The 23,671-nt window shown below is 44.3% G+C and overlaps 1 protein-coding gene and 1 long non-coding RNA gene across 2 annotated transcripts; both read left to right on the forward strand.

The window, feature by feature from the left end:
• The first annotated feature begins 841 nt into the window (after positions 1-841).
• On the forward strand, positions 842-7,302 carry LOC125532744. The gene is made up of 4 exons (XM_048696679.1): positions 842-1,362; positions 4,786-5,201; positions 5,299-5,537; positions 6,671-7,302. Exons 1-4 carry the CDS (start codon positions 842-844, stop codon positions 7,253-7,255), a joined length of 1,761 nt encoding a protein of 586 aa, XP_048552636.1. The 3' UTR covers positions 7,256-7,302.
• A 5,304-nt stretch (positions 7,303-12,606) lies between these two features.
• On the forward strand, positions 12,607-15,243 carry LOC125550112. Its single transcript, XR_007301537.1, has 2 exons — positions 12,607-13,420; positions 13,510-15,243. It is a non-coding gene; the product is annotated as an uncharacterized LOC125550112 (long non-coding RNA).
• The last annotated feature ends 8,428 nt before the right edge of the window (positions 15,244-23,671 follow it).

Raw genomic sequence — 23,671 nt, forward strand, 5'->3', positions numbered from 1 at the left:
CCACGTCACCTCGGTTACTGTTGATAATCTCGCGTTTGTTCAAAACGATTCAAATTCAAATTTGAGTTAATGGCAAACATCAAAAGTTTTCAAACATTAAAACTAAAACGTTCGGTTTGCGGAATAATCCATACATTATTTTGGTGAAGTAACCACACTTTTACAAAATGTTTAAGTATTCTAAAATAAATAAAACAATTGTAGAAACAGATAATTAAATGCCTTTTTCAGTTAATAAAATATTAAGCTAATTTATTTAATTGCGCGAACTAATGGGTAGTGACATATTTGTGAAACTAAATTAGGAACTAGTTTTGTATTTTATCTAAACTATAGCCAAGTGGAACTAAAATAATACAGAAAAGAATAAATAAGAATAAAATAAAACAACAGGTAGAAACCCCCTGGGCCACTTGGCCCAAATGGCCGAAATTGCCAGGCTGGCCCAGCTTCCCTCCCTGGCCTATAACCCCCCAGCGAAACCCTAACCCCCCATGACCGCACCCACTCCCCCCACTCCCTCGTCTCTCCCTCTCACCCGATCCAGATCGGATCGGGTCGACCCATCGCCGTCGCCCGAAGCCGCTCTCCCCGTCGCCCCGCCTCGCTGGACGCCCCCGCCGCCTCGACGTCGCGCCCCTGCCTCGGGTCACCGTCCACCCGTCGCCTCGCCGGCGCCGCCCGACCCGCGCCACCTCGTCCGCGTCGTGCTCGCTGCCCCGACCTCCTCCTCAACACTCGCTGCCCGAACCCCTACACCAACCTGTGAGGCCCCTCTCTTCCTTTCCCCGCGGTCACTGCCGCCCACGCGCCCGCCGCCCGCGCCCGCTGCCGCTCGGCCATGCCCTTGGCCGCGGCATCCACCCTGCACCACGCCTGGACCATCCCCTGCTCGCCGGCCAGCGCGCGTCTGCTGCTGTGGCCGCGCTCGCCGCCCGCCCACGTGTGCCTTGGCCACTCACCCACGTCGACCAGGCCCTGCCTTGCCCCCCCTTATCGCGCCGACTCCCGCAGCTCTGCTGCTGCTCTCCCGCTGTGCCCCCTCCCTACGCTGCCATCGCTACCTGCTAGTGCCCTGGCCGCGTGCCCTTGCTCGCGGCGCGACCCCGCCTCCCGCTTCCTTGGCCGCACCCGCCGAGGCCGCCACCGGCCGTGGCTATGGCCTCGCGCTGACTGTCGTGGCCCCCCTGCCTGCCACTACTCACCGGCCGGCGTCCGCTTCAGCCGGCCCACGCCCGCAGACCCCCCTGCTCGCCCCGCGTCATCAGGCGGGCTACCCTGTCGCCCCGGGTTGCACCCCAGCGCCCGTAACCGCCCCGATTGGCATCTGTGCCACTGGACAGCGAGCCCCACACCCAGAATGTTAAAAAAAATAAAAAAAATTAATAATTAAATTAATTAATTAACCAAGTTAATTAACTTAACTATCATGTTTAATAAATCTAATTAAGTTTAATTAACCTAATAACTACTTAAACTGTTAGTTAGTCCATGTTTCAATGACACTAGGGACCCACTGGTCAATTGGACAAGTCAACGGTCAATGCTGACTGGGCTATTGACTTTGACTGGCCCACCAGTCAGTCTCTACTGACTGGGCAGTTGACCAAGTCAACTGGGCCTACTGGTCAGCCACACAAGCCCATCTGTGGGTACACTTATGTGTACTCATAGCAATTTAACATTTAATTTTCAAATTAAAATAATTTAGAAAATGATTAAAACTTTGAAAATTAATATAAAATAATCCGTATCTCGGATGAAAATACTTTGTACATGAAAATTGCTCAGAACGACGAGACGAATCCGGATACGCAACGCATTCGTCCGCCACGCATCCCTTGCATAGCAAACACGCAACTTTCCCCCTCCGGTTCATTTGTCCAAAAACGTGAAAGACCGGGAATACTTTCCCGGATGTTTTCCCCCTTCATCGGTACCACCTCGTACTGCGTTAGGGCACACCTAGCATCACGCTTTGTCATGTCATGTATCGTCATGCTTTTGTTTGCATTATATTTATTGTTTCTTCCCCCTCTTCTCTCGCTAGACACCGAGACCGACGCCGCTACTACCCAGTACGACTACGGTGTTGACGACCCCTCTCTCTTGCCAGAGCAACCAGGCAAGCCCCCCCTTGATCACCAGATATCGCCTACTCTACTCTCTACTGCTTGCATTAGAGTAGTGTAACATGTTACTGCTTTTCGTTAATCCTATCCTGATGCATAGCTTGTCCTTACTACTACTGTTGTTACCTTTACCTGCAATCCTAATGCTTAGTATAGGATGCTAGTTTATCATCTGTGGCCCTACATTCTTGTCCGTCTGCCATGCTATACTATCGGGTCGTGATCACTCGGGAAGTGATCACGGGTATATACTTATACATATATACATGCTATATAGGTGGTGATTAAAGTCGGGTCGGCTTGTAGGAGTACCCGCGAGTGATTCCGATGTTGGGGGCTGAAGGGGCAGGTGGCTCCATCCCGGTAGAGGTGGGCCTGAGTTCCCGAAGGCCCCCGACTGTTACTTTGTGGCGGAGCGACAGGGCAGGTTGAGACCACCTAGGAGAGAGGTGGGCCTGGCCCTGGTCAGTGTTCGTGGTTATTTCAAAATAACACGCTTAACGAGATCTTGGTATTTGATCTGAGTCTGGCTACTAGCCTATACGCACTAACCATCTACGCAGGGACAATTATGGGCACTCGACGTCGTGGTATCAGCCTAAGTCTTCATGACGTCAGCGACTGAGCGGCGCGCGTCGGGTTGGACCGCGTAACGCAACTTCCTTTGTAATGGAGGTTGCTAGGTCTGCTCTCCGGCCGCGTACGCAACGTGCAGGTGTGCAATGGGCGATGGGCCCAGGCCCCTGCGCCATAGGATTTAGACCGGCGTGCTGACCTCTCTGTTGTGCCTAGGTAGGGCTGCGACGTGTTGATCTTCCGAGGCCGGGCATGACCCAGAAAAGTGTGTCCGGACAAAGGGGATCGAGCGTGTTGGGAAATGTGGTGCACCCCTGCAGGGAAGTTAATCTATTCGAATAGCCGCGATCTTTGGTAACAGGACGACTTGGAGTTGTACCTTGACCTTATGACAACTAGAACCGGATACTTAATAAAATACACCCTTCCAAGTGCCAGATACAACCGGTGATCGCTCTCTCACAGGGCGATGAGGGGAGGATCATCGGTTAGTATTATGCTATGCGATGTTACTTGGTGAACTTACCATCTATTCTCTTCTCCTGCTGCAAGATGGAGGTTACCAGAAGCGTAGTCTTCGAAAGGACTAGCTATCCCCCTCTTATTCCAGCTTTCTGCAGTTCAGTCCACATATGATACCCTTATTCCATTTGATACCAATGCATACATATGTAGTGTAGCTCCTTGCTTGCGAGTACTTTGGATGAGTACTCACGCTTGCTTTGCTCCCTCTTTTCCCCTTTCTATACTCGATTGCTGCGACCAGACGTTGGAGCCCAGGAGCCAGACGCCACCATGACGATGACTACTACTACTCGGGAGGTGCCTACTACTACATGCAGCCCGCTGACGACGACCAGGAGTAGTTTAGGAGGATCTTAGGCAGGAGGCCTGCGCCTCTTTCGATCTGTATCCCAGTTTGTGCTAGCCTTCTTAAGGCATACTTGTTTAACTTATGTCTGTACTCAGATATTGTTGCTTCCGCTGACTCGTCTATGATCGAGCTCTTGTATTCGAGCCTTCGAGGCCCCTGGCTTGTAATATGATGCTTGTATGACTTATTTTATTTGTAGAGTTGTGTTGTGATATATTCCCGTGAGTCCCTGATCTTGATCGTACACATTTGCGTGTATGATTAGTGTACGATTGAATCGGGTGCGTCACACCAGCAAAGCACTGGAGGACCGAAAAAATTCCCACCAGAGGTTAAAACAGTAAACATGATCCATGTGACAAAGAGGAGAAGCACACATGCACTCCGAGACATACGTGACATAGAGCCTGTCACTCCTAAGTTCAACCCCTGGTTGGTCTGCCCGATCACTCGCGGGGATCACGCGACAAACATCCGGCATGAAGGATTGGCTGCCTTGGTGTTAGACCCAACAATAAACAGATACCACCTCACACGAGTCCTTATGGACGACGGCAGTGGTCTAAACCTGATATATCAGGACACAGTCCGCAAAATGGGGATAGACCCGACAAAAATAAGCCATAGTAATACTACCTTCAAGGGAGTAATACCAGGTCCAGAGGCCCTCTGTACGCGCTCTCTATTACTAGAGGTTGTATTCGGTTCTCCCGACAACTTCCGAAGCAAAAAATTAACTTTCTACATCGCTCCATTCCGAAGTGGCTATCAAGAACTACTCGGAAGAGCGGCTTTCGCTCGTTTTAATGCAGTACCGCATTATGCTTCTCTCAAGCTTAAGATGCCCGGTCCACGCGGCACCATCACAGTTAGTGGAAATATTGAGCGTTCTCTACACGCGGAAGAATGTGCGGCGGCCTTAACAGCCGAGCACTAGACAGCCTCACCAACCAGAATAAGTGACAGGTCGTCAAGACCATGGACACGGTTAGACGAGTCCGGTGCATCACTACATATACATGAGATTGGTTTGATGGTTAAACCCTCATCGACGGTACCAGGGGGTTATGTGAACCACCAACTTTGTTCAGGGTAGTAAAATGGACTTTTTTCTTATTTGGATTCGATTTTCGCAATTTTGCTATTCTATATCCTTCTGTATGAATGTTGAGACTTGATTTTAATTGCTCATTTAAAATTTAGAAAGAAAAAATGGGCCTACCAGTCCGAGAGCCGCGATGCAGTCTCTCAAAAGAAGCCGCGACAGGGTTTGCTCGACCTCGGCGGCGTTCTCATGGCGGAAGGCGACCTAAGTGTTCTCATAGCGGAAGGCGGCCTAGGGGTGGAGGAGGTAGTAGACGAGAGTGGCTGCTTAGAGCCTTTCTTCTACGACGAGGCGGAGGTTGTGGCCGAAGCGGCGGCAGCGGCGGAGAGGCGGCGGCGGGAGGCTGAGGAGAAGGCGGCGGAGCATGCGCGGAAGATGGAGAAATTGAGGCGGAGAAAGGAAGCGCATCAGGCCGTGATCGACAGGATCCGCGAGTACGATCCCAAGACGGGGGAAGTCTGCTACACCCGATTCTACAACAGGGACATGTCCAAATTTGACATTGACCAGGAGTGTAAGTCCCAAATCCAATTCCTCCTGATTCCCCCATGTAATGCATGTTTAATTGCCCCTCCAATGCGATTTTGATTTCTCCTACCGCACGCATGCAGCTCCTCTGGCTCCAATGCGATACACTCACAAAACACCATCCAAATACACCAACTCACTCGGAAGACAGGTGTACGACGTGTCTGACTCTGTAAACATCCTCTCAGTGAAGATAGCCTCTTCGGATATGGGATTTCCGTTAAAGGTGTATGGTATCATGATTGCAAGAGATTACCTCGATTTCAAGTGTGTCTATCTGTTCCGGCGCCATAGAGAGGATTACCAGCTCATCAACTCAGAGGTAGTACATCTTTTCTTTGAAGACCATATACTTACTTACGACAAGTCATTTCTCATTGTGCGGTGATGGCCGCTTTTTTTCCTTGGCTAGTCAGTTCTTTTACATTTCTGCTCCGGGAATAAATTATAGGGTGTTGGAAATTGTATGGCTCAATCATCAAATTATAGGTTGAAGGGGAGCCTTGGCGCAACGGTAAAGTTGTTGCCTTGTGACCATGAGGTCACGGGTTCGAGTCCTGGAAACAGCCTCTTCCAGAAATGTAGGGAAAGGCTGCGTACTATAGACCTAAAGTGGTCGGACCCTTCCCCGGACCTTGCGCAAGCGGGAGCTACGTGCACCGGGTTTCCCTTTTTAATCATCAGATTATAGGTTGCAATCTCTTGGTATTCATTCATAAAAATACGCAAGTATTGTTAATGAAGCTTATGCTTGTTGTTTTGTATGGCTGGATCGTCATACAATCATGTCTTGGTATTCATAATAATACGCAAGGATAGTTAAATGTATTCTTGTTGTTTACACATATTTAAGCATAAGAATAATGCATGGTTATGGTGGAACAGAGGTTGCAACCTTCCATTTCCTTGTAAATTTTAGGGCCTATTGAATCACAGAATTCCAAAAAGGCATGAATAGAAAAAAGCGCAGGATTTTAGTGGCATTAATTTTTGCCAAAGTTTGTTTGATTGCACAATAACATAAACAAAGGTTTCTTTCCTAGAGGTTTGAGTCGATGTAAAATTCAGTTTGAAATTTGTGGTTTGTAGTGCAAAGGTATCGGTAGGAAAATATCCTATGTGATTCAATCTTACAAGTCAAACAACCTACATAGGAAAAAATATTAAGGGTTTAAATCCTCCCAAACATGTATGAATATCCTTTGTACCAAAAAAGCCCTTAGTAAGATTAAAAAAATGAGTGGTCATGATATCATAAGAAAATATGCTTTGAATATGGTATGGAGCAGATTAGAACCGAACATGCTCACATACAATCAGATATCAGTGCAAATCTTTAAAAACAGTTTTATACTTGCATGCATGACAACAACTTTCCTCCGATGCTTGTTTTTACTTCCATTGCGTTATCCAGATGAGGTTACTGCTAATCTGTTATGTGACCTTTTCTCATAGGATCAATCGTTGATCTTGACTGGACCAACTCGAGGACTAGTGTTACTAGATAGTATATATTTTGAGGTGGATCTTAAGATCAAGGATGACCAAGGGAAGAAAGACCAAGAACTTAGCAAGGGACTGTGTGTGATTGATGGCATATTAATGGGAGGGGAGGAACATGGTCATGTTGGATGTGAAGACCTCGATAGCAGGCTGAGCACTGTAGAGGTGAAATTTGCAGTTGTTAAACTTGCAGTGGAGGCTACCCTTGAAATCAAGGTTCTCAAAGGAGATTTCTATGGAGAAATCACAGCTTGCACCTCCAGGATTCAGGATCGCCTGGTGCTTCATGATAGCAAAGCAGGTGGTGTAATCTGTGATGGTACTGGAATGCTCCAGTTGTGGCGCCGTGTTGTAACTGTTGGGATGAAGGATATGCTTTTATTAATGATTGCTACCCAGGCTAGTGATGTGGCAACTGCCTCTGCTACACGAACCATTAATTTCACTCCACATGGGAACGGTGGAGAGGAAGATGAAATTACCTGTGGTGCTGTTAAGATGCTTATCAAGGTCAACTGGTCCTTATTTGAATTATGAACTTTGATGCACCTATGCTTATAATTGACCTATGTAGTGGTTGCTAATGCGTCTCTTCATGGAGCTAAGTAGTGTTTGATGCAATTATATTTCAGCTGTAGACTCTGATTTGTTGCCTATATGACAAGTTGAGCTATCTAGAGGTTGCTAATGTACTTAATCTCATGGAACTAAATAGGCTCCCCATGACTACTGTTATCTTGTTGGACTTGTGATGGAAATGTACCTGCTGTAGTCTTGGCTGCAATATTATGTCTTTATATATGGGTTTTTTTTCTTTCGAAAAAATGTCTTTATATATATGTGTGTCTTTATTTATGGTATATGGAACTAACTGTTGTTTAACATTGATTGTTGTGAGTCATGGACTATTGGAGCTGGAAGAACATCACCGGGAACTATCTACTCTTTCAGTTCGCTTGCAATGGTGTAGTTCTGTTTTGGAATCACAGTTTGGCAAGTTTTATGTTTAAAATTTGGACGCCGATAACTGCCACACGTGTGGTGTATCGGATAGTTGTGACACACGCCTCGTGTGGCATGGACAGGAACCAGCCCGCACGACCGCGTCCGGGCGCGCAAAGGCACGGCCCACACGTCCGGTGTGTGGCAACCCCGCCCGCACGTTCGGGCCAGAGGACCCAGCAGCCCGCACGACCCAGCCGTCCCGGCCTATGATCGATCCCCAATCCCGACTGCCGCCATCTTCTCCCACCTCTCGAACCCCTACCTCCATCGCCGGCCTTCTCTGGTTGCCATGGCAACCAGAGCAGATTCGTAGAGCAGATTCGTAGGGCAGATCCGTAGGGCCTTCCCACCGCAAACCACACCCCTTATCTCCCCACGACGATAACCACAGACGGTTGCCACACGACGATATGTTATGCCGCAAAAATTTGTAAGAATGCCGTGTAGAGAAAGAAACCAGAACTAACCTGCAGTTTTCCATATTTGGTATCAGTTATCCTGTCCGTAGCAAGCACAGCCTTGACAGCATCGATAGTCCACGCAGAAACAGCAAACTTGTGCGTAGACGGCGGGCCTCCTGTCCCAGTGAAATCCACGGTGGACAGATCAAGACAGTCGACGTACATGAGCTGATGTACAATAATTTTAAAAAGAAAGAAATATCAGTTGCGATCATGGTATTTTATGAAAAAACAGGATAATATATATGTTCCTATGATCATCAAGTTGAAGTGCATGAAAAAAGAGAGAAAGAACAAGTTGCCATCTGTATGTGCTAGTTGCCATCATAGTGTGATGACAGTTGCCATATTGTCATGATGGCAGTTGCCACATTGTCATGATGGTAGTTGCCATCATAGTATGATGGCAGTTGCCATATTGTCATGATGACAATTGCCATATTGTCATTATGGCAGTTGCCATCTTGTTATAATCAGGTTGCCATGCATGAATAAAAAGGTGTTAAAAAAGAGTGTTCATAGAAAGGACTGGTAAAAAATACCATTAAATGCAGTCGACAACCCTTCTGGTACATCTTGCTTGAGAATGCATCATGCAGGAAGTCGGCAATGAACTTACAGCAATTCATGTTCTTCACATCTTTCAGATTCGCCTGCACCGCACAAAATTCAGAACGAGTTGCCGCATCAGAAAATCAAATGGGAAAAACATCAAAAAACACTGGCAGTGACTAGCTTGCACATGACATCGGAGCAAAAAAAATTGAAGGAAAAATAATGTAGTAAAGATAGATCATTCACCAGGATGGGGAAGCATTTGTTGCTTGGGCGAAGAGAAGTGGTCGGCGCGAAAATAGCTGAGATGAGGTACATGAGTAGTTTCATCTTAAAAACCTCGCCATGTGTTGTCATGGCCTGCAGCGAATCTGCCAGTACAGACGTGTTCGGCATGGATTCCAACCCAGGAAACAAACGGGGGAACAACGTTTCCTCGATCTTGTTATTGACCTCATACGGGACTTTGATTTGTCCACGGGGCACACCCAAAGTGCAGAACACGGATTCCTCGTCCAACGGCAGTCTTCCACGTCCCGGAATCACAAATTCCCTAGAGGGGGGTCGTAAATCTCACCAAGCCAGTCGCACACAGGGTTGACTAGATCCGTGCACCGGACATTCATCATAGCCTGCATACCCATCTCAGCAGCAGCTCCCTTCTGATCGTCAGTAAATCTGTCAGTCAATGAAGTCAGCCGTTCCTGGGAGGCCCTGTTGCAAGTACGTTTCTTCTTCTGCAAAAAATAGACAAATGATTAGTTGTTGCCATGTTTTCACTGTCATGAAATTTTAGTTCATGACAGACGACTGCAAAGCTCGAGGTGGCAACCAATAACATATGCAGGAGGAAGAGGGTGTGTGGACAGTTACCTCGTCGCCCTCTTTTCGCCGTCCAGTTGCCCGATTCCGCTGTGGTGGATCCATGAAATCATCATCATCGTTTTGATGATCGCCGCGAACCATTCTGCTGAGGTAAGAACAGACCAAATTGTCACTGTGGAAATGAAATTGCAGGAAGTAAGCAGTTGCCACCTAACAGAATGTCCTTGCCGCATGGGCTCGAGTGAAAAAAAATGTCAAATAGTGAATGCAAAAATATCACATGAACACGCACACACCCCCCCTATGATTGTCGAAAACATAAATATGGCAATTAAGCACATTGGTCACATTTGAAAAAAAATGTACAGATCGTAAATGCACTTAAAAACAACAATGTTGAAATTGCCATGTTAGCACAAGATAGTACGAAAAGAAAGTCACAAAATCCTCCACTGCAGAAACCTAACATGTGGCAGCGCACACCCTGTCCTCGTACAACAAATGATTTGCCATGTGTTTCAATGGCAAAAATGTGCTAGGTTGAAATTGCCATGTTAAAATGCAACACAAATATCACAAGTGTGTTCAGATAGCACAAAAGCGATGAAAAACATCTAATGAACAACCTGAAAATTGCCACATTGTGTTCAGATATCACAAGTCAGCATGGCAGAAACACAAAAATTGCGTCTGCCGTACAATGAATTTACCACATTGTACTGACTGTAACATGGCAATAGACAAAGACTTGCCACATGGAAAGCATATATATGGCATCTGACACAGTTGATGTGCAAATTAGTTGCCATGTTATGCAGCCATTCGCCACATTATCCTGTCTACAACATGGCAACAGCCACAGTGTGTTCATACTCTATTGCCACAAGAATATACTATCCAGGTGGCAACATGCATAGTTGATGTGCAGATTAGTTGCCATCCAGTCCAATTGGTTACTGAAACTGCAGTGACCACCGATTTACTGTACTTTACCATTCCTACAGTGTGGCAACTATCACAATTAGTCAGGAAAAATTAGTTGCCACATGGAAAAAGCATGTTTGTGGCAACTATGACAGTCATTCAGGAAATTAGTTGCCACATGGAAAAAGCATGTTTGTGGCAACTATGACAGTCATTCAGGAAATTAGTTGCCGCATGGGAATGAATGTTTGTGGCAACTATCACAGTCATTCAAGAAAATAGTTGCCGCATGGAAAAGCATGTTTGTGGCAACTATCACATTCATTCAGAAAAATTAGTTGCCATACAGTCATGATAGTTACTCAAACCACCGCGTTTGCCTTCATACTGCAGTTTTGGAAAACAACTAACTAGATCTAGGGTTCAATGGCAACTATAATGACTTGAAATTCATCCCCAAAATTCTCCCCGAACTGATCGCAAATACCAATTCGAAGCAATGCGCAACTATCAGACCGAAAAACAACGGCCCAATCTCAAGGCACAACCAGTGTGTGTCTCCGGACAGGCAGAACCACCCCGGCGAGACCGCCACCGCGGCGGCGACGAAACTGCCCAGTGCCACCAAAAACGGCAAGCATGGGACTCCGCCGCCGGCGGCAACGCCGGCGCATCGCCAAATCGCCTGAATCTCTACGAATCTCGAGCGAAGCATCGAACACCGAGGGAAGGGGAGAAAAATGCAGGCAAGGATTGTGAGAGTGGGAGCGAGCATTACCTTCAATCTGCAGGCGCTCCGGCGAGGCCGTTCCGGTCCGGCAAGCACCACCGATGGCCGCGAACTCCGTCGACTCTTCCGCCTCCGCCGTCGCCTTCTCCTCTCGCCTTCTCTTCCAATCGAATGAACCGCGGGGTGGGTTGGGTGAGTAATGAAGTGGATAGTAAATGGAACCGTGAGGGGAGGGGGGCGAAGTGCGCGACGTGGTTGACGGCAACCGCAGTTCGGGCGTGGCGTGCGGGTGCAGAGCAGTTCCACCGCACGCCTCCGAGTGACAACCGTTGACCGCGGGGGGCAACCGGCATGTGGGCGAACACTCTCACACACCACACACACGACTTGTCCTACGTGGCACACAAAATCAGCCAAAATGTGCCAAGATTCGTGCAGAAATTGTTGAACGGTGATGGATGCGTGTGGTCGAGTTGCCAGACGCCCACACGTGTGGGCGTTAACATTTCCGTAAAATTTTGACTATCAATATAGCCATCAATGTATTCTGCCTATGTTGATAGCTAACTTTTTTTTACTTTGTATTTTTCCTTTTCTTTTTCTTCTGTGGGAGGCCTTTGCATTACATTTGAACGGTGATAGTTTAGTTTATATTGTGCAAGATTTTACTAAATTAGCCAACTAGGAACAATATGTCTTGATTGTAATCCTTTTTAGCAGCTACATTTGGATAGCTACCCCTGCCACCCTGCTACAGGCATCAGATCTTATACTGTGCTTCCAATGTTCCACGATATAAGTTATAACGATTTAATAGTTTTCATGATGAATCTAATCTAATGGTATAAAGCGGGGCGTTGCGTATGTGTGTGTTGGATGATACCTTGTTGACTTTGTGCTTGGTGGTTGCTTTATTTATAAAGCGGGACGTAAGCCTTTTTCGGTAATCTAATAGTATAAATTTGGTATTGTATAGTATTTTTTCTAAAGGGTCAAACATGCCCGTGTTTGACTATTGAAAAACCTAAACCACCTTATATTTCGGAACGGGGGAGTATATGATTATGGGCTTCGTTAGTCTGTTTTAATTACTCAATGATGTTGTCGGTGCCTCTTGGTGATTCAAAATTACGACCGACATGGTTGGCACTAAAATTTGGACGTCTTCGTTGTGCCCAGGACATAGTCCATGAAGAGACCGAAGGCTACCATGAGATGGCAACACCACAAAGTTCACTCGCATGTAGTCTTTTTTAGTCCTTAAACATGGGATAGATATACAATCCATTAACGGTGGCGCAAGGAGCCATCTCTGGCGATAGCCACGTCATCACGCATACGACAAAAAGACAGCAGGTCGATCGCGAAGGGCTACGCAGCAGAAAAGATCGTCTCGCATTCTCTCCCACGCACGCGACCTTCTCTCGTTCCACGCGCCAACGCAGCCGCCGTCTCCTCTGCTCCTTTCTCTCTACATCGCCAGATCTAGGACGCCACCGGGAGGAGATCAGAGAGGCCACGGCCGCGGCAGAAGCACCATTCTCGACCAGATCCGGCACTCAGCGCAGCTACCGCCCTTTTCTCTTGTTTACATACGCAGCGATTTCTGTGTTTCCTTTCCAACGAAGGCAGCTCCGCATCGGGCCGCACACGCACATCTTCGTCTCCACCTCTCCCCCCACATGCCACCGCCTCCTCTCTCTCAACGTCGCCAGCTGCAGCCGCCTCTTCTTCCTCTCTCTCTCTGCTTGTCTCCCCCCTCGCTGAACAAGGCTCACACGAGCGGCGGTGGCAGCAGACCTGTGAGAAACATGGAAAGGCAGGAGGTGGAAGTCCTCGCGGGAGTCATCGTCCATGAAGAACTGGATCGGAAGCAGTTCACGGCATGTACGTCCCCGACCAGCCGCCGGAGTCCCTCTGTCTGCTGTGTGCGATAGCTTTACTCGCTATCTGTTCTATTTGCAAGAGGAGGCAAGGGTCGGGAAGCGGTGGCACCGGCGACTGGCAAACCTCATCGGCTACTGCTGCGACGGGGTCGAGCGCCTGTTCGTCGCTGAGTTCATGCCCAACGACACCCTCGCCAAGCACCTCTTCCACTATCCCACTATGTCACCGGCCTGCTCTCCCTCCCCTGCACCAGGCTCTCCGACCGGCTCCTTCGCACCGCCTTCCACTTCAAAGTTCAAACAACTCAAAGACAAGGTAAGTTTTTTAGTTTGTTATGGTGTGATGCCATGGTGTGCGCATGAGGCGCTCGACTAATTGACAATTGACCTCTTATTGCTATGCAGAAATTCAAGCGTTCTGTGCCTCTTTGAGGTATTTTTGGCTGTAACAAATTTCTGAAGAGGGATGACACATTCAGAATTTCAGATAGACTTGTGTCTTTTTGGTTGTAATGGCATATGCTTGCTACTCCCTCCGTTTTTATTTACTCTGCATATTAGAGTTGACTGAAGTCAAACTTCGTAAACTTTGACCAAGTTTATAGAAAACGATATAAATATTTACGATAACAAATCTATATAATGTGAAAGTACATATAATAATAAATCTAATGGTATTGATTTGTTATGGTATAGGTTAATATTTTTGTTTCTAAACTCTGTCAAAGTTTGCAAAGCTTGACTTTGACCAAAGCTAATACGCGAACTAAATAAAAACGGAGGGAGTACAATCTTTACTGACAATGAGCAGTTAGATTGGATGCAGGCATGCAGCTACACTCTTTATTAATGCAAGAAACAAAAGAGCTATCTGAACTTCCCAATCATCAGATATATAGATGTTCCATACTTGTAGCAGATGTTCTTTGCTGCGATGTGTGTCACTAAACTTAGCACCAACCATAGAACAAGCTGCTAAACTGAACTCATCGTCTGCATTTGCTAGGCCTCATTTTATAGAACGAGAAATCGGGAGGAGTCAGAAAATTACATGCTTATAGTATGTACTAACAGTTAAAAACATATGCAGTTTGACTATGTATATGATCCTCCCGTTTACTTATTTATTTGTTGTCTCAAATGTAAATCTGTGAGGTTCACCCTGGCCGTTGTCAAGTCCTGACCATGGCCACACTGCAGAAACATCAAATTCTGTTGATGTCGATTTTATTGATGATAAATGTCAGGTATAATCTTCTATGTCCTTTTCAGTTACATGTATGTGCGTCTTTATGTTCCGTGTTTCAAATTAAAGCATACGTCTTTCCCTTTTGTGAGTCTCAAGTGAGCTTCTACGGGTATTCTCCAATTATACACCTACTGGCTATATATTTCCCTACCATGTTGCTTTTCCACCTCAAATACCGAACTGAATATTTATGTTTGTTAGAAGCTTATGTATGATCAGACCTGAGACCTTAAGTCCAAAATCACTGATGTGCCACCCCTGACCATGGTGTGTCCATGAAGGGCTAGGAATTTATGTTCTAATGTGATCTATTTGATCTGTAGCGAGACGAAATGCCGGCATGCCTGTGCAGGTTGTCACTGAGCACTCTTAATTTGGACAAGCTTCTTGAAACGATTGTAGACTACTTTTATCTGTTGACTACATTGTTTAATCTTTTTTCGAGCTTATATAATAGTTTCCGTCTCAGCTATTGGCACTGCAAGATATCCTAATATATAATGTTTTACCTGCCAGAAACATTGATGATATTATTGATTACAGTAACAAAAAAACTCTTACCTATCCCTTATTCTATATATCTGATTTGGATTGTTTGAGGAAGTAAACATTGGAAATGCAGTTTAGTTAATATTGGGTTCATTTCATTGGAGCGCTGAGCCATGTATTTGCAATTTTAGTAACAGACTTAGTTTGTGTAAAAGAGATAAACGCCTGCTAGCTTTTCAGGCATTAAAGAAAAACAATGAATCCCTTGCTAAATATGCCAGGGTGATGTCCAGGTAAGGCCTTGGCTTCGTTTGTAAAGAAGCGAGTAGCCATTCTACTTTTGTGTAAGCTGAACATATGTTTTGATGTATTTCTTGAGTTAATAACACCAGATTTCCGTATGACTTGGCCTATTTATATTGTGATATATTTACATAATGCATTCACCAAGTAAATCACAAAGTATGCATCTATACTGGAAAGGAACCGCTCAAATCTGATGTCCATCAAATACTTGGGTCAATTGGTGCCTGTTCTTTGTTGCCCCCGGTGTGTTTTAGTTATGATTTTGCACCTTACTGTGTTTGACAATCTGGCTAGATTGATTATGCTCCTCGGTCATGGTATGTCTGATTGTAGGTGCTTCATGGTTCATAGATTAATGGCTCTAGAAATAACGAACTTGTTGAGTGAATTTGGATCAGTAAATGTGACTGATGAACAAAGACCGCAAAGAAAGTACGATATTTGTCGTCTTATTGATCCATGTCATGTATGTTATGAACATGTTTAAAAAAATAGTCTTGGTGTAAAGTGCAAATTGGTTTCCATCTAATGGCAGATCTCTCTCCCTTTTTCATCTCTCTGTTTTGTAGATGACAGAGCAACCTATCTTACATACACACGCTGAAATTGATTCTGTGGATAGCTTATTTACATTTTTTCTTATTGATCCATCAAGAAGTGGCTGTAATGAATATTTTATATTGCTACATCCAAGAGAGCAAGAGATCCAAATGTTATAGCATACACCCATATTGATGTACATGAGTGAGACTGATGAATGTGCGGAGACAAGATAAACGCGCACAAGCCCGTCTCAGGAGGCGCCACCAGGTGGCGCCCCAGCCTCTAGTAGACCATACCGCGTTGACAGAGTCTTGAACTATAAATTTCTTGTCTTTGATACCATATTAAATTCATACTCTAGTCAATTCATTCAAAAGGCTGAACTGATGAAGAAAGACGGATAATATATTTTAACATTTAGACGTAAACCCTCGCGATAATAAGATAGCCTTGTGGGTAACAAGCTGACCTATGTCAGTACCCGAAAGCAAGGTGACTTAGTTTAGATAATTTGTCCGCGAGTCATATGGTGTGGTGCAGCGTCTGGTCAACACATTTTATCCTTTTTACGACTGATAAAAATGGCCCTATCTTTAAAAAGTGCCACAAAATGAGAGCACAACATTTTTTGGACCCAAAACAAATTAGAAAATATAGATGCGTCCACATCTTTTCTAAAGAGGACCCCAGACTGAGATAAAGAATAACGATCGAGTCCTAAATGTACTCCGCTTGAGTCATCCTCACCCTCGTCGGGGACGGGACCACTTGGGTGACGAGGTCTTCACAACATCCTGCCATGGACTTCAACCAAACATTGTGTTGCCTTCCTATTGGCAGCAAAGTTAGGAAGAATGAAGGCCGTCCTTTGACCAAAGAAGATTTAGTGGCATTGCAGTGAATGTCGGGCATCAACCGTGTCTGCATGCGTCGTAGCTCCACGGAGGACTTATCTATATATTGTCGCCCACCACCATGACAACACAAGGATGGAGGACAAGCCGGTGGTCCTATTTGCAGGGTCTTGAACTAGAGATTTCTTGTTTCTGATATTATATTGGACTCATACTCTAGTAAATTCGTTCAAAAGGCCAAATTGATGAAGAAAGACGGACAATATATTTTAACAGTTAGACATAGACCCGCACGATACTAAGATAGTCTTGTGGGCAACAAGTTGACCTATGTTAGTTACCGAAAGTAAGGTGACTTAATTTAGATAACCTATGTCCCCGAGTTGTATGGTGTGGTGTGGCGTCCGGTCAACACATTTTATCCTTTTTACTATTGATAAAAATGACCCTATCTTAAAAAAGCGCCACAAAATGAGAGCACAACATTTTTTTTGGACCCAAAAGAAATTATAAATTATATATGCATCCACAAATTTTCTAAAGAGGACCCCATACCGAGATAAGAAAGACGACCGAGTCCTAAATAGCCTCCGCTTGAGCCAACCTCATCCTCACCGGGGACTGGACCACTTGGCTGACGGGGTCTTCACAACATCCTGCCATAAACTTCGACCAAACATTGTGTTGCCTTCCTATTGATATCTAAAGGAAATATGCCCTAGAGGCAATAATAAAGTTGTTGTCTTATATTTCCTTATATCATGATAAATATTTATTATTCATGCTAGAATTGTATTAACCGGAAACTTGATACATGTGTGGATACATAGACAAAACACCGTGTCCCTAGTAAGCCTCTTCTAGACTAGCTCGTTAATCAAAGATGGTTAAGTTTCCTAACCACAGACATGTGTTGTCATTTGGTGAACGGGATCACATCATTAGGAGAATGATGTGATGGATAAGACCCATCCATTAGCTTAGCATATTGATCATTCAGTTTTATTGCTATTGCTTTCTTCATGTCATATACATATTCCTTTGACTATGAGATTATGCAACTCCCGGATACCGGAGGAATACCTTGTGTGCTATCAAACGTCACAACATAACTGGGTGATTATAAATATGCTCTACAGGTATCTCCAAAGGTGTTTGTTGGGTTGGCATAGATCGGGATTAGGATTTTTCACTCCGAGTATCAGAGAGGTATGTCTGGGCCCTCTCGGTAATACACATCATAATAATCCTTGCAAGCAATGTGACTAATGAGTTAGTTGCGGGATGATGTATTACGGAACGAGTAAAAAGACTTGCCGGTAACGAGATTGAACTAGGTATGAAGATACCGGCGATCGAATCTCGGGCAAGTAACATACCGATGACAAAGGGAATAATGTAGTCATTACGGTACGACCGATAAAGATCTTCATAGAATATGTGGGAACCAATATGAGCATCTAGGTTCCTCTGTTGGTTATTGACCGGAGAGGTGTCTCAGTCATGTCTACATAGTTCTCGAACCCGTAGGGTCCGCACGCTTAACGTTCAATGACGATTTCGTATTATATGAGTTATGTGATTTGGTGACCGAATGTTGTTCGGAGTCCCGGATGAGATCACAGACATGACAAGGAGTCTCAAAATGATCGATAGGTAAAGATTCATATATTGAACGATGATATTCGGACATCAAAAGTGTTCCGGGGGTACCGGGTACATATCGGGTCACCGGAAGGGGTTCTAGGCATCCCCCGGCAACTACATGGGTCTCATGGGCCAAGAAGGGGACAGACTAGCCCCTAGGAGGCTGGTGTGCCCCATGTAGGCCGAAATAAGGGGGAAGGAAAGAGGGGAGGAGAGAAAGGAAGGGGAGCAATTCGGCCTCCCCCTTCCTTCTCTCCTCCCTCCTCCTTCCTTCCCCCTCCGTATGAATATGGAAGGGGGGAGGCCGAATTGGTAGGCACCCAAGTAGGATTCCTCCTACTTGGATGGAGGACAAGCCGATGGTCCTATTTGCAGGGTCTTGAACTAGAGATTTCTTGTTTCTGATACTATATTGGACTCATACTCTAGTAAATTCGTTTAAAAGGCCAAACTGATGAAGAGAGACGGACAATATATTTTAAAAGTTAGACATAAACCCGCGCGATACTAAGATAGTCTTGTGGGCAACAAGTTGACCTATGTTAGTTACCGAAAGTAAGGTGACTTAATTTAAATAACCTATGTCCCCGAGTTGTATGGTGTGGTGCGGCATCTGGTCAACACACTTTATCCTTTTTACTACTGATAAAAATGACCCTATCTTAAAAAAGCACCACAAAATGAGAGCACAACATTTTTTGGAACCAAAAGAAATTATAAATTATATATGCATCCACAAATTTTCTAAAGAGGACCCCATACCAAGATAAAGAAACACGATCGAGTCCTAAATAGCCTCCACTTGAGTCAACCTCATCCTCACCGGGGACGGGACCACTTGGCTGACGAGGTCTTCACAATATCCTACCATGAACTTCAACCAAACATTGTGTTGCCTTCCTATTGGTATCAAGGCCAGGAAGAATGATGGCCACCCTTTGGCCAAATAAGATTAGTGGCGTTGCGGTGAAGGCCGAGCATCAACCTTGTCTGCATGCGTCGTAGCTCCCACCGAGGAGACAACCATTGATGAGCGCATGCCTGATCTGCGAAGCTTAGACTTCATTTTCTCCATAGATTGTCGTCCACCACCATGATGAAACAAGGCGGAGGACAAGCCGATGGTCGTCTTTGGATGAGGGGTTGCACGTGCTTATTAAGGGAGATATCAGTGTTAGATTTCCCCGGTCGCAAATAACCACAACTAGAAAGATAGTCGCCACTAGCCACAAACCGGAGCTTGCGTGCACGCTCTGGATGCTCGTCCCTCCTCCCAATAAAGCAACACTCTAGGCATACTATGTACATGGGAGTTCTGGGCAACTCTCCTTTCTCCACTCTCGCGAGCCTCGTCATAAGAGGAGATAGGGGAATGTGCCGTCCACATTCCATGGGCAGTGGTGGCTATCAAGATTTTGGTAAAGACAATATGTTTTTCAAAAAGGAGAATGACCCCCCGCCTCTGCATCTGGGAGATGCATGCAGTCACTTTATTAATTATTAATGAAGACCTTACAAAGTAATACATCAATATGTCTAAAACCGCCATATTGGTAACATCTGCCGCTACTCCTATCCATTGATGAAGGGGTGCAGAAAGTGTGAGCCGAATACCCAGACCTCTCACCTAAGCCTAACATCTAAAGCCGGAGGGCCCAACCAAGCCACACACCAGGTCTGAGGCACAAACCGGTATGATGCATTATCATAGGTTGTCGCTGATATGTCTCCAACGTATCTATAATTTTTGATTGTTCCATGCTATATTATATTCTGTTTTGGACATTATTGGGCTTTATTATACACTTTTATATTATTTTTGGGACTAACCTATTAACCGGAGGCTCAGGCCAGAATTGATGTTTTTTGCCTATTTTAGGGTTTCGCAGAAAAAGAATATCAAACGGAGTCCAAACGGAATGAAACCTTCGGGAACGTGATTTTCGGAACGAATATGATCCAGAGGACTTAGACCCTACGTCAAGACATCAACCAGGAGGCCACAAGGTAGGGGGGCGCCTACCCCCTGGGCGCGCCCTCCACCCTCGTGGGCCCCCTGTTGCTCCACCGATGTAGTCCTTCCTCCTATATATACCTACGTACCGCCAAACTACCAGATACGGAGCCAAAACCCTAATTCCACCGCCGTAACTTTCTGTATCCATGAGATCCCATCTTGGGGCCTGTTCCGGAGCTCCGCCGGAGGGGGCATAGATCACAGAGGGCTTCAACACCATAGCCCTTCCGATGAAGTGTGAGTAGTTTACCTCAGACCTACGGGTCCATAGTTATTAGCTAGATGGCTTCTTCTCTCTTTTTGGATCTCAATATAAAGTTCTCCCCCTCTCTTGTGGAGATCTATTCGATGTAATCTTATTTTCCGGTGTGTTTGTTGAGACCGATGAATTGTGGGTTTATGATCAAGTTTATCTATGAACAATATTTGAATCTTCTCTGAATTCTTTTATGTATGATTGGTTATCTTTGCAAGTCTCTTCGAATTATCAGTTTGGTTTGGTCTACTAGATTGATCTTTCTTGCAATGGGAGAAGTGCTTAGCTTTGGGTTCAATCTTGCGGTGTCCTTTTCCAGTGACAGTAGGGGCAGCAAGGTACGTATTATATTGTTACCATCGAGGATAACAAGATGGGGTTTATTTCATATTACATGAGTTTATCCCTCTACATCATGTCATTTTGCTTAAAGCGTTACTCTGTTCTCTTGAACTTAATACTCTAGATGCATGCTGGATAGCGGTCGATGTGTGGAGTAATAGTAGTAGATGCAGGCAGGAGTCGGTCTACTTTGTCTTGGACGTGATGCCTATATACATGATCATACCTAGATATTCTCATAACTATGCTCAATTATGTCAACTGCTCAACAATAATTTGTTTACCCATCGTGAATACTTATGCTCTCGAGAGAAGCCACTAGTGAAACCTATGGCCCCCGGGTCTATCTCCCATCATATTAATCTTCCAATACTTAGTTATTTTTATTGCCTTCTATTTTACTTTGCATCTTTATCATAAAAATACCAAAAAAATTATCTTATCATATCTATCAGATCTCACTCTCGTAAGTGACCGTGTAGGGATTGACAACCCCTTATCGCGTTGGTTGCGAGGATTTATTTGTTTGTGTAGGTAGGACAGACTCGTGTGTGGCCTCCTACTGGATTGATACCTTGGTTCTCAAAAACCGAGGGAAATACTTATGCTACTTTGCTGCACCACCCTTTCCTCTTTAAGGGAAAACCAACGCAAGTGCTCAAGAGGTAGCAAGAAGGATTTCTGGCGCCGTTGCCGGGGAGGTCTACGCAAAAGTCAACATACCAAGTACCCATCACAACCCTTATCTCCAGCATTATATTATTTGCCATTTGCCTCTTGTTTTCCTCTCCCCCACTTCACCCTTATCGTTTTATTCGCCCTCTCTCTCTCTATCCTCCCTCCCTTTCTCTATTTGCCTCTTTTTGCCCGTCCCTCGTTTGCTTGTGTGTTGGATTGCTTGCCTGTCACGATGGCTCAAGATAACACTAAATTGTGTGACTTTACCAATACCAACAACAATGATTTTATTAGCACTCTGATTTCTCCTCTTACCGATGCTGAATCTTGTGAAATTAATGTTGCCTTACTGAATCTTGTCATGAAAGATCCATTTCCGGCCTTCCTAGTGAAGATGCCGCTAACCATCTAAATAGCTTCGTTGATTTGTGTGATATGCAAAAGAAGAAAGATGTGGATAATGATATTGTTAAATTGAAGCTATTTCCTTTTTTGCTTAGAGATCGTGCTAAAGCTTGGTTTTCATCTTTGCCTAAAAATAGTATTGATTCGTGAAATAAGTGCAAAGATGCTTTTATCTCTAGGTATTTTCCTCCCGCTAAGATCATCTCTCTTAGAAACGATATTATGAATTTTAAGTAACTTGATCATGAACATGTTGCACAAGCTTGGGAGAGGATGAAATTAATGATACGTAATTGCCCTATGCATGGTTTGAATTTGTGGATGATTATACAAAATTTTTATGCCGGATTGAATTTTGCTTCTAGAAATATTTTAGATTCGGCCGCGGGAGGCACTTTTATGGAAATCACTTTAGGAGAAGCTACTAAACTCCTAGATAATATTATGGTTAATTATTCTCAATGGCACACTGAAAGATCTACTAATAAGAAAGTGCATGCGATAGAAGAAATTAATGTTTTGTGTGGAAAGATGGATGAACTTATGAAATTATTTGCTAATAAAAGTGTTTCTTCTGACCCTAATGATATTCCTTTGTCTACTTTGATTGATAATAATAACGAATCTATGGATGTGAATTTTGTTGGTAGGAATAATTTTGATAACAACGCATATAGAGGAAACTTTAACCCTAGGCCATATCCTATTAATTCCACTAATAATTATGGTAATTCCTACAACAATTCTTATGGAAATTATAATAATATGCCCTCTGATTTTGAATCTAATATTAAAGAATTTATTACTTCGCAAAAGAATTTCAATGCTTTGATTGAAGAAAAAATGCTTAAGAATGATGAGTTGGCTAGGAACGTTGATAGAATTTCTCTTGATGTTGATTCTTTGAAACTTAGATATATTCCACCTAAGCATGATATCAATGAGTCTCTCAAAGCCATGAGAATTTCCATTGATGAGTCCAAAGAAAGAACCGCTAGGATGCATGCTAAGAAAGATTGCTTTATAAAAGCGTGTTCTTCTAGTTTCCATGATAATAAAGATGAAGATCTAAAATTTATTGATGTGTACCCTATTAATTATTTGTTTTGCAATATGAATTTATTATGAGAGCCACTTATGAATTGCCTACCAAAGATGGCAACACCTAGATCTATCCTTGCTTTTTATGCCTAGCTAGGGGCGTTAAACGATAGCGCTTGTTGGGAGGCAACCTAATTTTATTTTTATTCCTTGATTTTTGCTCCTGTTTAGTAATAGATAATTTATATAGACTATGTTTTGGTTGTGTTTTTTGTGTTTAGTTAGTGTTTGTGCCAAGTAGAACCGTTGTGAAGACTTGGGGAAAGTCTTGTTAATCTTGCTGTAAAAAACAGAAACTTTAGCGCTCACGACAACTGCTGCCATTTTTATTTGGAAAGTGATATTTAGTTAATTCTTTTTGCAGATGATTAATAGATAAATTCCTCACGTCCATCAATTTATTTTATAATTTTTGGGGTTCCAGATTTTGCGTTAGCTACAGATTATTACAGATTGTTCTGTTTTTGACAGATTCTGTTTTTCGTGTGTTGTTTGCTTATTTTGATGAATCTATGGCTAGTAAAATAGTTTATAAACCATAGAGAAGTTGGAATACAATAGGTTTAACACAAATATAAATAAAGAAGGAGTTCATTACAGTACCTTGAAGTGGTGTTTTGTTTTCTTTCGCTAACGGAGCTCACGAGATTTTCTACTTTAAATTTTGTGTTGTGAAGTTT

This window comes from Triticum urartu, chromosome 1, assembly GCF_003073215.2.
Source record: "Triticum urartu cultivar G1812 chromosome 1, Tu2.1, whole genome shotgun sequence".
Lineage (NCBI taxonomy): Eukaryota > Viridiplantae > Streptophyta > Magnoliopsida > Poales > Poaceae > Triticum > Triticum urartu.